Source organism: Equus caballus, chromosome 21 (assembly GCF_041296265.1).
Source record: "Equus caballus isolate H_3958 breed thoroughbred chromosome 21, TB-T2T, whole genome shotgun sequence".
NCBI classification, from domain to species: Eukaryota; Metazoa; Chordata; class Mammalia; order Perissodactyla; family Equidae; genus Equus; species Equus caballus.
This window is the reverse complement of record NC_091704.1, coordinates 36,457,659-36,472,157: the sequence shown is the minus strand read 5'-3', so window position 1 is coordinate 36,472,157 and position 14,499 is coordinate 36,457,659. Positions and strand designations below refer to the sequence as shown.

At 32.8% G+C, this 14,499-nt stretch overlaps 1 protein-coding gene across 1 annotated transcript in view; it reads right to left on the bottom strand.

Annotated features, from left to right (window-relative positions):
- The window catches only part of HCN1 (hyperpolarization activated cyclic nucleotide gated potassium channel 1), a 368,187-nt gene that overhangs the window by 159,166 nt on the left and 194,522 nt on the right, over positions 1 to 14,499 (bottom strand). The window contains exon 3 of the mRNA XM_023625674.2: positions 5,116 to 5,277. Within this exon, the coding sequence (XP_023481442.1) occupies positions 5,116 to 5,277 (162 nt within the window). The remainder of the gene's footprint in view (positions 1 to 5,115; positions 5,278 to 14,499) is intronic.

Sequence of the window (14,499 nt, the reverse complement as noted above, 5' to 3'; positions counted from 1 at the left end):
TTTTCCAATCAAATTTCTTATTTTCTCCACATAGATTTTATTAATTAGACCCTTCCAGACATTTTATATCTCTTTTTTTCTCTGTATCCTTAGGAGGGTTCATACATCATCTTAATTTTTTTCAGGAAAATAGTTATCTTATTTACACAGAAATGAAAAGCATTAGGAGCTGATTAATTTGGACTTCATAAATTTCAAGTATGTTGTATTGCCCATGATTTGATCAAGTGATTACTTACCTTTGAAGAAATAATTTGATGTACAAATTACTAAAGCAAAACTATGCAAGGAAAAATATTTAAAATGCATAATAGAATAACTTTTTTACACGTAATTTTCAAATACTATTGATAATTACCTGTTCGGTTATAAACAATATTTCTTTAGCAACATATGCAAGGTTGGCATAGGATCTGTGGGTGTGCAGACACTTATAAGGCATATTGCCTGCCCTCTAGAAGGGCATCTCTCAAGATGAAATAATGCTTAGTTTCCTTCAAATCACAACAAAATAAAACATCATAATGAACGATGCTTGAGATGGTTTAAATTATTTTGAATATGATGTTACTCAGCTGTAAGTATAAAACTAGATATGTTTCTTAGCCTTATAGCTTTCGTAAATTTAAAGCAAACAACAATTTACAAGTCAAATACTGACAAAATAATACACCAATAAACGTATCAATGTAAATGTATGGTTACGGATGATGTTGCTTGGTTGATACTAAATGATTGCATACAATGTAAATACAGTGCTGACTATTATGGCTCAAGTTTTATGTAGTTTAACAACCTAATATACATTTGTGTGCTATGTAATGAGTGACTTGGTTTTCCAACCCATTACTTCATTATGGTTATGGGGAAAATTTTGTACAACATTTAATATGGTGTCATTTAGCCCTCATTTGGTATAAATGGATCATTTACTTATCAAGCCCATAAGCCAGAATTATTTTATATAACATCTCATGGCATGACGCACTTTAACTACAAAAGCAAATCCAAACTCCCTATTTAGGGCATTCAGATGATCCTAGATTCATAGTATACTTAGGTTGAAACCTTCCAAATTGTTGTGAACATGTATCCATACCTTTACAAGATTGCTGGGAGAAAACCTGTGGACTCCCTGAGAGCAAGCCTGTAGACTTCAATTAAAGACACATTGCTCTTGGAATGTACTACTCAGCTGCAAATCTCTCTTTTTCCATTCTGTAATGTCATGTCCCAAGTTATGTCAAAACCAACATGCAAGTTCAAATGCATCATAGTTTTTATTAGTTAGATTCTTAAAATGAATATTTAATGACATTTATAATTTAAACCAAAAACCATTACCTTAATAATGAACTGCTACAATTTTAGTGTGATACACCTAAAAACATAGTCACAATATCATGGGAATGACTAGATTTTCAAAATTAATTTTATTAGACATTAACTATCTGACAAACACAGGATTTACATTCAGACAGAATCCTAAAATTCAAACATTTCTTGGATGAAACAAAAGTAAGGACTACAAATGCAAAGCAAGATTAAGTCCTGTTCAAGCTGCATTTTGCAAGTCAGTATCTCCTACCTCATCAACTCAAGTCATTCACCATGGTTAGTGATTGCCTTTAAAAAATAGCATTTAAAAAGTTATCTTAGTAAGGAATTTATAAAGATTGCAAAGGAATTATCTGAGACAAACTGAATCCATTACTATGGAATGAAATGAAGGTTAGAAACAGTTAATATAAGAATAAATATATTGAACAAATTACCAGTTAAAGATATAGAATGGTTATAGCATTGAGTACGAATTTCTCATCATAGGACATATATGGAGAACTAGCTAGTGATATATAGATACAGATAAGGATATAGATATGAACGCAAATACAGTTAAAGAGGATTTAAAATATACATATAGATAAGGATATAGATAAAAATGCAAATGTGTTTTAGAAGAATTTAAAATACATATAGAGACAGAAGGATGTAGATATAAATGCAAATATGGTTAAGGAGGAATTTAAAATAACATTTAAGGATATAAATCATTTAAGAATGCAAGATATGAAAAAGAAAATGCATAAGGAATTTGCTGAACACCCAAATCTTTATCATAAATCATTTAGTATTAATGTCAAATGTCACAGCATAATTGCCAAATCTGTACTCAAGAATGACTAGTATTGTGTCCTGCATCCCTCCTGATCTAGCTTTTCAATTTTTTCTCCCCAATTTGATTTTGTTTTTCTACATCTACGTCTCATATCCGTCTTGCCAATCTTTAGTGTCAGAGCTCAAATGCTGGTTTTCAAGTGACTTTCAACACCAACTGCTGTACGTTGACTACAGGTTTCATTCTTTTGTAACTACTTTTCTTAACTGTTTTTTGCTATCTATGCAACACAAGATATTCCAATGTGATTTAGAACAGAAATTATGGAGTCAGATATGCATTCTAACCTTGGTTTTATAATCTACTACCTGTGTGACGTTAGACGATAAGTTTAACTTCTAAAATTTTCCTTTTTCTGAACTGCAAAATGGGAGGTAATAGTGTTTATCTCATTCTGCTGCTGTGAGGACCAAATAAAGCAGCACGTTTCAAAGCACAGGGCTTGTATGCGGCAAGCACGATATATAAATGTAGGGTGCTTTTTCTTATGTTGGACTTCTACTTCTCCTTTATAACTCCCTTTGTGTGTAAATACACTTTGTTTTGTTTCGTTGTGATGAAAAGTTTTCTAGAACTCAATAGCATTAGGATAGAAGACAATATCGTCAAGGTCAAATAACACCATCGAGATTCTCTATAGACGTAAAGATTGCCTTTTTTCATGTTGTTATCTCCTTCGTGTCACTAATATTCACAACACAAAAGAATTTTTAGTCTTTACCGTTGGACATAGACTTAACTGTTTCCTACCCTCCATATTAGAGTTAAACATGGAAATAATGTTACGTAAAAGAGAATGAATATAAGAGCCAATTTCATAAGTAAACCTGCAGCCAAAAAGAAAAAGATCCAAAAGCAAATTGCAAATTCAGGGAAGGTATTATATATATATAACATCAGGATATAATAAAGGTTTGGCTATGTCAGGTTAAACACACACAAACAAGTACATGCAGACATGTTTTAAGAAAAATCATCAAGACATTAAAAATTTTTCATTGTGTGCATACCACTAGATATATTAAGTAATATATTGCCCTACATTATAATTACACAATTATATGCATTTTATGGATACCCAAAAGTAGTTCCCATACCTTTTCAATGAAGACAATTGCTATTTTCTGGAAAGATACCAAGAGAAAATTTGAAATAATAATTATTTGCAAACTTAAATATTATTTGGTGCCAATGATGAATCATGTTTTGGCAGTAGTGCTAGTGTTTTTACACTAGTCACTCAGTCGGTAGCCAGATTATAGAGCTGTTGCTTCCCCACTCCCAAATATCTTAATAGTGTCTTGCTTCCTCAGTGACAAGTAAAAGTGACAGATGTATCATTAAGGAGATTTCACAGATTTGAAAAGTGAGCTGATCAAACTCTTAGCGTTGTTTTTGAGATACAGAAAATATAGAAGATTTCTCAAGTAAACTTTTGATGATGAGTGACTAGGTTATAACAAATTACTGTGTCAGGCACTGTTGTAGGCACTGGAGATAAAGTACAGAGAAAACCAAATTTTTTGACCTAATAGAACTTACATTCTGGTGTGGGAGACACAGAAAAATATAAATAACAAATACTTGCATGTGTGTGTGTGCAGGCATGTGCATGTGTGTATTAAATTCTTTTGAGATAAAATATAAACCAGTTGGGTGATATATTAGGTAAGGTGGTCAGGGAAGGCTTCTGTGAGGCAATGACATTTAAGCAGATACGAGTGAAATGAAGGAAGGATCCAGGTGAATACCAGGTCTCAAAGAAAGGAAGGAGTGAAAAGAATAAAGGAGGGAAGGAGGGAGGGAGATAGGGAGAAAAGGAGGGAGGGAAGGAAATAAGTCGGCCAGAGGATAGAAAGTAAAGAAAAAAAGACCATATTTCCTAACATGTAATGTAAGCCTCTCTTTCCTTCACATACAAAGTCTGAGCTACAGTATTAGGAAAAAAAACAAATCTATTTTCTTAAGAAGTCTGTGTCATTTTTACATTAATAAATTAAGAAATTAATAATAGAACAGTTTGGGAAAAGAGAAGATATCTGATTTATGCTAAAGTTAAAATCTTGTGAAAGTTACATAAAATTTATCTCCCATAAAATGTCACACATAAAAGAATTCTATTCTAATGAAGTTAATTTAAACAACATTTCATTAAATGTAATGTAACTAAAATGTAACGCAAGAAGAAAATACTAAAACTTACCTATAAACATTTGCGATTATATGTACTTATGAACAAATATTTGTGAATATATACTTTAGAAATATTTGCTATGTTTCAATTCCTTTGTGAGTGTTGCACTATGTAGATCAAAGCATATACTCTTAAAATTAAATGTGAATATGAATATATCTAACTATGGGAATCAAAATTTATATTTCACAATTTTTATATTTACATATCTTTCAAGGTGAATTTTAAAAGCTATCTTTTCCATGAAATATTCCCTAGAAAGAAGCACTATCTGAAATATCACTGCACATCATAACATATCTCATTTGCATTTATACTGCTACACGTGTCTCTGTATGTTTAACAACGCCTAGAACTGCATGTCTTTAACATTGTAAATGCTAGAATCAACTTGAAAGATAGATGGAGTTATTCCAAGCAGTAGGCATTTTTAAAAGAATGTTGTTCTATGGTTATGTATGTTTGTGTGTTAGTTCGTGTACCTTTGAAATAAAATGTGTCAACATACACAGAGTAAGATATCTAAAAACAGATGCTGTAACATATACATCCCAGGGACATTTCATGTGAATGAAACTTAGCTGTAGAGAAAGAAACAACATCTGATTTTATATCATGGAAGTAAAATTAAGTCGTCTCTAAACATTTATGGAGGAGAAATTAGATCATTCTAACATAAATACTTAGAACTTTTTGGCAAAACGTTGAAGATGCAGAGTAGAAAATAATACGAATTACTTACAACCATTTCATTTAGAGACACCCAGCAATCTGGTGGGAAATCCTGCAGGAGCGGCACTAAGAACTGAAGACAGCCATCCCAGTGACATAGGAGGAGCATCATGCCGATGAGGTTAAAAATTCTCACTACCGCACTGGCAAGGTCATACGTCATGTGGAAAATCTGTTGACCAAAATATAAAATCAGTTCTTATAATCAATTTTTTTAAAGTCAAGAATACTACCAATGTCTGTAGGCATTGACATTACGTAGTGTAAGTCACTGATTTAATAAAAATATGGGAAGAAATTTTACACATACAAACAGGGATTACTTTTCTTTACCTCTACATTGAGGCCTGGCACCTCATTTTATGAGTATTATAGCCAACTGTGAGTTCTCCACGGGAACAGAGGTAACATGAATACATTAAATGTTTTGGTCATGTTTTAAAGAACAGTGGTTTTGCCAGTAGTTTTCACATGTTGTCCTTCTGGGCATTTTAGCAAAGTTGCTTTAAAATATGTTAACAAATTTGACAGATGATGGGTACCGTCTTCTCTGTTTCTCATCCCCTGTTAAGTTAATGGATTTATTGAAGGACCAAGAAAATAACCCAAGGACTGAAAAGCATTAGAAAAAGAAGTTTAATCAGAAAATACTAAGATGGAGAATTAATTGCAGTTAACTTTATAGCTAGATGAGTGGAGGGACTTCTTTTATTGTGTATACTGCACATGAAAAGTGGCCTTTGAGGTAAAAGTTCCATGAATTTGGTTAAAAAACAATTGTGCAACACTTTTTAAAATTAAAATTGTTATTTCCATCTATATTATTTGTATGGTACAAGTTTCCCCTTTCTACAAAACTTTCTTATTTATATTTTCGGAAAATCCAATATGATAGGTAAGATTATTTCAGAAAGCACAAAAATTATTGCAAATCAACATCCTCCATCAGAATTTTAGAAGTGGAAACTTACATAAAGGTTTATATCTATAACTTCTCATCCATCTAGTTATTACAAGAAGTAGAATCAGAACCTGGATCCTTTCTTTAGCAGCTCATACATTACATCACTCTCCCACTGCTAATGTGGTTTCTGCTTTTATTTCAAGCAGTCTAGAAAAACAAAACCCACTTGGGAGGACAACTACATTCTAGAATGAAAGGTTGTTTTAAATTGTTAAAAGACTACTAAGTCAATAATTAATAAATATGCATAAATATACAAAGACACAACACATTGAGATATGTGGAATCACATTTTGTATAATTCACCAAAATAATGGTCTATTTTTGAAGTAATGAGGACACTATGAATTGAGAAATTATCTAAGAAATAGAAAAGAACCCACAAATTTTAAATTTAGATATAGAAACTAAATCTTTATAAAGAAACTTCTATAGTTCTTAAGAGATGCATACTGAAGTATGTCAAGGTAAGTTGACAGGACAGTTGGGACTTTGCTTTTATAAAGTCACCGAATGTGTACTTAATTAAGTGCTTTTCACTTTGATACCTTTCTATTAGGTATTAATTCTTTTTTTCAACAATCTTCCTTTTTGACATAGTAATTACAGTGAACAAAAAAAAAATCCTTCTTTGTGGGAATATACACACTGTTCTGAATTTCTTTTAAAAGTTAGATTGGGGCCTTAGATTTTAAAGGCAACAGATCACGCATTTTGACATTCAGACAGCTATACACATAGCAATATATTTTAAAGCATTAAGAATTTTATTTTCCTCTAAATTATTTTTTAATTTGGTTTTGTATTTGGCAAACTCACAGAAAAGTCCTTTTGATGTTATTCCCTTTAATATTTTTTTGGTCACTGAATTTGTAAATAAAAATTGTACCAACACTTTAATCAATAATTTTTCATTAAAAATAATACAGCAAAACATAATTTAAAAGCTTTTTACTATCAAAGTGAGAAAAGAAAATCACCATGGATTTAAGAATTTTTTGTTTAGTAATAGAATTATATATTTATATCTAAGTATTTCCTGACAAAATGGTTCAATGTGTCTTTTGGATAAGAGTTGCATTGTTGGGAAACAGAGTATAGTTGTAGAATGTAAACTTCAGAATCAAACAAGAAACTAATTATCTTCAAACTTGATTACTTGAAGCAAACAATATCTGCAATTCTCTGCCAAAGTCTTTAAATTATAAGCACACAGGCTGTAACCACCATTTAATTATCAGACTTTATATAGAGTGAAGTCTGGGATGTTAAGAGAATTAGGGCCCATTCTTAGTACAGCTGACTTTTATTAATCTTCTACTTTCTTTTTGAGAAATTCGATTCTTTTCTTGAGATCTTAAGGAACTATTTACTGAATTAAGATAACATATGCTAACAGTTATTCACCAATTCCTTTAAGAAAACCCTATTATTTCTGAAATATTTCCCAGAGAAACACAACCACTAGTTTCATAAAGGATATAAGATCTTTCATAACATATTAGAAACACATTTTTTTTATTTTGCTTCCATGTGATTACTCAACTCCTATTGTAACAGGATAATCCCTAGAGGTAAGCCTATTCTCCACCCCATGTCCATTCCCAACCTCACAACGTTAGTATACAGCACTAGTGCTAGATTTATATACTAACTCTACCAAATCAGGAGTGCTCAGGAATAGCTCCCATAATTAATTTCATAAACAATCTCCCTTTTTGGTGTTTAACATTATGTATTTAAAATTGATCTCGTTTTTTGGAGCTATCCTAAAATCTAACTTTGGAAGAGGCACTAGCAAGTTGGCACTAGTTAATATCAGAGGCTAATTTCAAATAGTGGAATCCATCCTGATTTATCTACCCGACAAAAGAACATCATAATGTATGAGTATTACATGTGATGCATACATGAATGTATATAGCGTCTGGGCCCCAAGTGATTATCTCTTGAGCTCTTATAATTAATACACTCTGGCAGGCATAATCATTACATGTGACTGGTTGCTAGATTATTAACGGCCCTGTTAAAACCTTGCTCATGGAAGATTTGGAGTGAGAAGACTACTGCCTTAGAGAGCACATACATCTGTAGATAGTCACGCTAATCAAAGAAGGAAACATCCAATCTAATTTATGCATAGCCACAACTTCTTATTGTCTAAGGGCAGCTTGTAGGATAAATCTAAGTATGACTTGACTCAACTTACTGATCAGGCAACCGATACCATTGATTAATATTTTCAGGTTTTTTCCATCTCTGAGGTGGACATCCTTAAGAGATAAATTCTCTTGTAAATCAATTATCTTAATGCTACTGCTTGCAAACCTGACTTCAAAAACAGCACCGTAAATTGTTATTAAATGAATGAATGAAAATATTGCAAGGATTTAACAATGATAGCATAAGTCATCTTTTATGATCTTTAGAGTGTGCAGCTTTTACTTCTGTGTTTTAAATCAGGGAATGAAAAAAAAAACTTTATTATTTTCTATCTCCTAAATAATCTGACTTGAACCCTGATTTGAGTGCTCAGAGCGTAGGTAACAGAAAGACAGGCTGTTCTGACCCACTAGCAATATGCTTTTAAGTGGTCCTTATAAGAGTCAACTGAAAAAAAGAATTAAAATAAGTTTTTAAAGCACTCCCTCATTTTTGCTTTCACCAAAAACTAGACTACAAAATATGTCAGTGGAAGGCACAGTGTTCAGTTCAGAACATTATGTTGTTCGTATGACTTCAATGAAAGGAAATGTCTGGTCACAAATTCTCATTGAAGTCTTTTTGTAATAGTAGAGTTCCAGAATTCTGCCGAGTTGGAGTTCAATAACTCCGGATAGGATAGCTAATTAACTTTCCAAAACTGAAGAATGTTCTGAGTAAGAAAATTTAATTCAGAATCCCACAGCCTGCCCTCATATTTGCATAACTGTTCACCACAAGTATAATTTTTCGTAATATTTTTCCCAGGAGCAATGCATATTCCATGCTGTTTTTAAAAGGTCAAATCCCAAACTGTGCTGTATGGCAGACATCCATAAATTAGCTGAGTTCCTTCGAAATGCCCGCCACCTTCTTTCCTGAGAAACCAGATTCACGGCTCTCTCAATCTAATAGCACCTATGAAATCAGCGGGCCTTAACCTATCCTTAACTATTTGATCTATTATGCTTTACCTAACCACAAAAATCGTCAAGAGTAATTTAAGACTTTTCGCAGCTTGTATTCATCCGCCCTTAGTCTTTGACTTCACAAATGGGAATCATTTCTAGGCTAGGTTGCTTCCGTGGTCTCGATATTGACTTAAGCCTTGGACTAGACCTTCAAAATTCTTATCAAAGTAATATTCAGAGAACCAAATGGGTCAGAAATGGCTCTTTTGACAGAGAATTTTCTTATTTTTAAGGTGTAAAACAGGGTTGGGTCTTTCATTTTTCTTCATAAATCTGTACCTGCACCTACAAAAATGTTATATATCTTTTAGATGGAGTGTCTATATGCCATGTTGATACAGAATACAAGAAAACAAACATTTAGTTTCTCAGTCTGTTTCACAGCTATCAGATATCCAGCATTCAATATGTAGTAGTCCCAGTCAATGACAAAATAAATATTTTAAGAGCCCTATTGCACTTTCTGCAATTCTTATCTTGAAAATGATCCAGGTTATATTACCACGCTTTAGGTACAAAGTGCAAAAGGTTTTACTTGGTTTATGAGAGAAGAGTGCTCTTCATAGTAATTTCTTTGAACAATGACCAATGACTGCAATCCTTGGACTAATTTTATCAGTTCCCAACTCTGTCTAGGATCTCATTCAGAATGTCCAGTCCTTCAGAAAACCATAACCTTCAGAAAAGTCAAACATCTGGGCCTCTCATCTCTATCAGCTTCTGTAAATAGTCAAAATGCAATTATCCCCTCCCCAACTTCGCAGACCTATTGACAGATCCTCATGCTGTTGAATGCTTTTTTCTGGATTCTTCTCTCCACTGTCCTTCCAAAACTCCTCCTACATTGTCAATTAACTCTCGTAAAACCTCAGCCTCATCATAAAATTCTTCCTCTCCTCTGCTTTTCCTGAGACTTATGACTCCCCTTTCCCCTTTCCCCAAAGACTCAGCTTCTCTGGTACTTTCTCAAACAGGGTCGGTTCAATTCTTTTAAACTTCATAAGCCTTAGGTTCTCATGCAGTGCCCTCATTTTCCAAGCTCCCGTTTGCCCCTCTCAGACACTTATTTGTCCACCTGTATAAAATAATTCCTTCTCTTTAGTGCTCATTCTATTTGGCTATTCTACACATGACTTTCTCTCATTTCTGGCATCTAACAACCTCTCAGTTCCACACACCACACATCTCCATTCATTAAGAACTCTGTATTTTTCCATTGCCTTTTCTCTGCAAAATATCAACTTCTGATTAATCAATCAGCCACTTCTATACCTGAGCTATTGAAGATTACTGGAGAGGAAACTGTAGATTGTGGCTACTAAAAAATTTTAAATGATAGCAACCTTGTTTGAGACCCTTGGCTGTGGTCTATTAATTTCCCTATTCCTAACATCATCTATCCTATATTTGTTCCTCTCTTCTACTTCCCCAAGGCCCTTGACTATCCTGCTCACTCTCAGCTTAAAATTTTACCTTCTCCAGAAGAAAAACTCTTACGTTTGAATTCCTTCAACTCTGACCCCTCATACATTCAAACAAAAATGCACCTGCACCTTTTCTAAGTGGCTTTTTCCTAGTATCAAAAGATGTGTCTTTTATTCAAAATGAATCCCTGTCAACTTTTCGTTATCAGTCTGATATTTTTTCTCCTCTAGGAACCTAAATAATTAGTCCAGAGGTCCTCAATCTATGGTGAAAACCAACTCTCTCCCCTCTCAGCTGTGGACAGACACTTCTGTAAGTACAGTACAAATGAACTAATACAAAAATGAAATTTAAAAACCAAGACATATGTAATACAAAACTACTGCTTATGCTCCTGGATATAGTGGAAATATCAAATTACTATAATTACTTGATTACTTTCTCTTCAGATTCGTTAACCTCTTCTATACTAGCTTTACCCCAAATATTTAGAAAAAATAAAATTACTCCATTCCTCAAAAACATTTTAAGTTGAAAAAGAATCTTCATTTCCTAATTTTTTTTTCCTTCGTAGTCTTCTCAGTTTAGCTTATCAAAAATACTCTCCTCATGGAATTTTGAGACAGAGAGAGAGCTGGCCTGCCCTAGAGGGTAAAGTAGTTTTCTTGTCACAGTTATATGTGCAAATTGCCATCTGGTGCAAAATTTTATTTCCTGAAGGATGTACATTTCTTGGCTACTCTGTGCCTCTGTCACTCTCCCCTTTCCCCACATATGAGAGGAATGTGATGATATTTAAGGCTGACTTCATGTCCCCAAATGGGGGATTGAAACTTAAGAAAAAATATACATCTATTTGAGCATGCTTCTTCAAGTGGCACAGGTATCATTGGGACTATAGAGAAAGATAGATCTTATTACATGATTCTGCAGTAAACTAAACAGTACTTATATAGTCATAACAACTACATATTTATAGAATTATAGTTACAGAACAGAGTGCACAGGTTCTCAATCATGGTTGTCAAAAAACAGAGTACAGACAGATGTGGATGTGTTATTTTGATCATGTCCATGTATTTCTTTAAGGAACATAAATATATGTATAAAATAAAAAAGGAAGCGATTTTAGGTATTCTAGTTGTAAAAACATTGTCATGTTTCTTAACAAGGTAAAAGAGATCTTGACTATTCCTTAGAATTGATGACTTTCTTTCATTACTTTGCTACTGTATAATGTATCAGCCATTTGTAATCACACATGTGTTTACATAGGATTTTAATTCCATATACCTAAACATTTAGCAAAAGTATGTATTTATGCAAAATTGCTCTTTATTTAGCTTTACTATCTGAGAAAAATCAAAGATCATGAGTTACTAGGGAAATATAAGAAAAATTGGAAAATATTATAATATGGATTCTTTGAACATTTTTGGTAGAAAACAATGATAGGAAACACTTATAAACTGGAAACTTATAAACTGGAAAAGTAGAAACCTTAAAAACTAGGATGCACAATGCTTGGTGATACAGAGTTGATGCTCAGCAAATGTTTTTTCTCCAACAGAGGTTACTCAACTAACAACGAATTTGTATAAATGGGTCAGTGCAGATGAGTATCCAACTGAGATGAGCCATTTCTACTAAGCTTACTCATTTTCCCTTGAATTTCAAGTCATTACAAGCTGACAATTAGGAATAGGTCAGAAACAAAAATGCTTAGGATAGGTTGCGTTTTTTTTTTAACTGAATGTACCCAAATCTTCACATTTTTTAAGTACCTTAGGAAAGAGAAGTATATCTTTTTAATTTTCATGAGGACTATGTGGTATAACAGAATATCTGTTTATTGGACAGTGCCCTAGAAAAGTGAAAGAGCAAGAATAACCCCATGTGCTTAATTTACTTTAGAAAGTAGCTTACACACTGGGAAAGTCAAATTACAAATGAATATTGAAAATGACCCCACAAAGAAGTGACTTTAATAGACTAGAACTCTGGAACAAATGAAATTAATTAAAATTAAACAATTTAAGGTCACTGTTCCTCTATTACAAATTTAAAATGGATGTAAATATGGACAATCTATACAAATTGTGCAACTACCTGAATATTTACATGAGGAAAATACGACCACATATTTTATGATGGATCTTTGAACTTTATTTTAATGATAGTTATGTGAAGGCTATTTGATGCTTACCACACACGTAATTTCAGGATTAAGTCCGCACTAATATTTCTTGATTTTATGAAATGTTTTTTTCTGAAGACTTTTTTTGCAAATCTCATCTTGAAAAGTCAAAATAAAATTTTTAAATCTTTTTAAAAATGAAAAAATAATATTCTTTTTTATTATCTATTTACACAGTAAAAAATAATAATCAAGAAAACAATATTAAGTGGCTACACAAATGTGTGCGTATGTGTGCTTGTGCATATGTATGTGTGTGTGTGTGTAGAGAAAGAGGGTGTAAAGTCAAGCTAATAACACATTAGCAATATTCTATGAATTCTGCATACCTCTTTTGAACGAATTTCAAATGATAGTTCCATAACATTGTGTTTTTTGGAAAGGATTAGGGAATAATTCATTGTAGAAATAAGATAATGCTAATAATAATCTGATTTTTATCTTTATAGTTTCATGTTGATCTTTCGTTCGGGTTTCTCTCTTGTGGATAACTGCTGTCTCATCAGATTTGTAATATGTTGCACGCTCCAATAAGTACAAATTTAGTTAGCTCTGCATTTTGAGCTACAAACAGTAAAATGATTCTAGTTTTTGTTACTAGTTAATTTCCTCAGCAAACAAAACCAATCACATGGATTTACGCTTTTTGAAGGGCAAAAATACGCCATAGAACGGAATGGAGAAATGTACCTAATCTTGGTAAGAACAGATATTTTACTTCGGAGACTTCATCTTGTTAATTTGTATTTTAAAATTCATCTTAGTAATGAACACTGTTAAGATAGAGAGAAGGCTGCTTCAGTGTACAAGCTCTGGTTACAAAACTATAAAGCAAACAAAGCAGAGGATGTTTAAACTCATTTTATGTACTCCATAAATTGTTTTCCTGTAGACAGTCTCTTTCAGATATTCTATAGTCAATAAATATCTATTGAATTGCTTTGAAATTACCAAGTAAGAATAAGACATATTTTTTCATTCCATTCAGATATCATCCAGAAAGAATTTTTGTACTAACACTCAGTTAACCAGATTCTATTAAACTGTCCCTGAGACATGCATAAAATGCGTAATATATTTTGGTGGTCTCTTGCTAATAAATTTTTTAAGTATATACACAAATAATACTATGTATTGTTATCTCCTCCATTTTCTATAAGAAAAAAATGCACTTCAATGTTTTTGGTCTCATATTCATGAACTTTGTTAAATTCACAACTGATAGATGTTTGGCATCTTAATCCTTTTCTCTTTTTCTCTTTTTTTGGCTTAAAACATTGAAAATTGCAGCATTTGTAGTATGGTAAAAATCTTTAAAGTTTAGTCATACGTTTGCATAGAACATTAAATTGTTAGGTACATTAGACAAGTTTTCAAATTTTTGAGTAATTATTTTGTTAATCTTAGAGATAAATAACCAAGTTAAGGGGCCGGCCCAGTGGTGCAGCCGTTAAGTTCACACATTCCACTTCAGTGGCCTGGGGTTTGCCAGTTCAGATCCAGGGTGCGGACCTAGGCACCACTTGACAAACCATGCTGTGGCAGGAGCCCCATATATAAAGTAGAGGAAGATGGGCATGGATGTTAGCTCAGGGCCAGGCTTCCTCAGCAAAAAGAGGAGGATTGGCAGCAGAT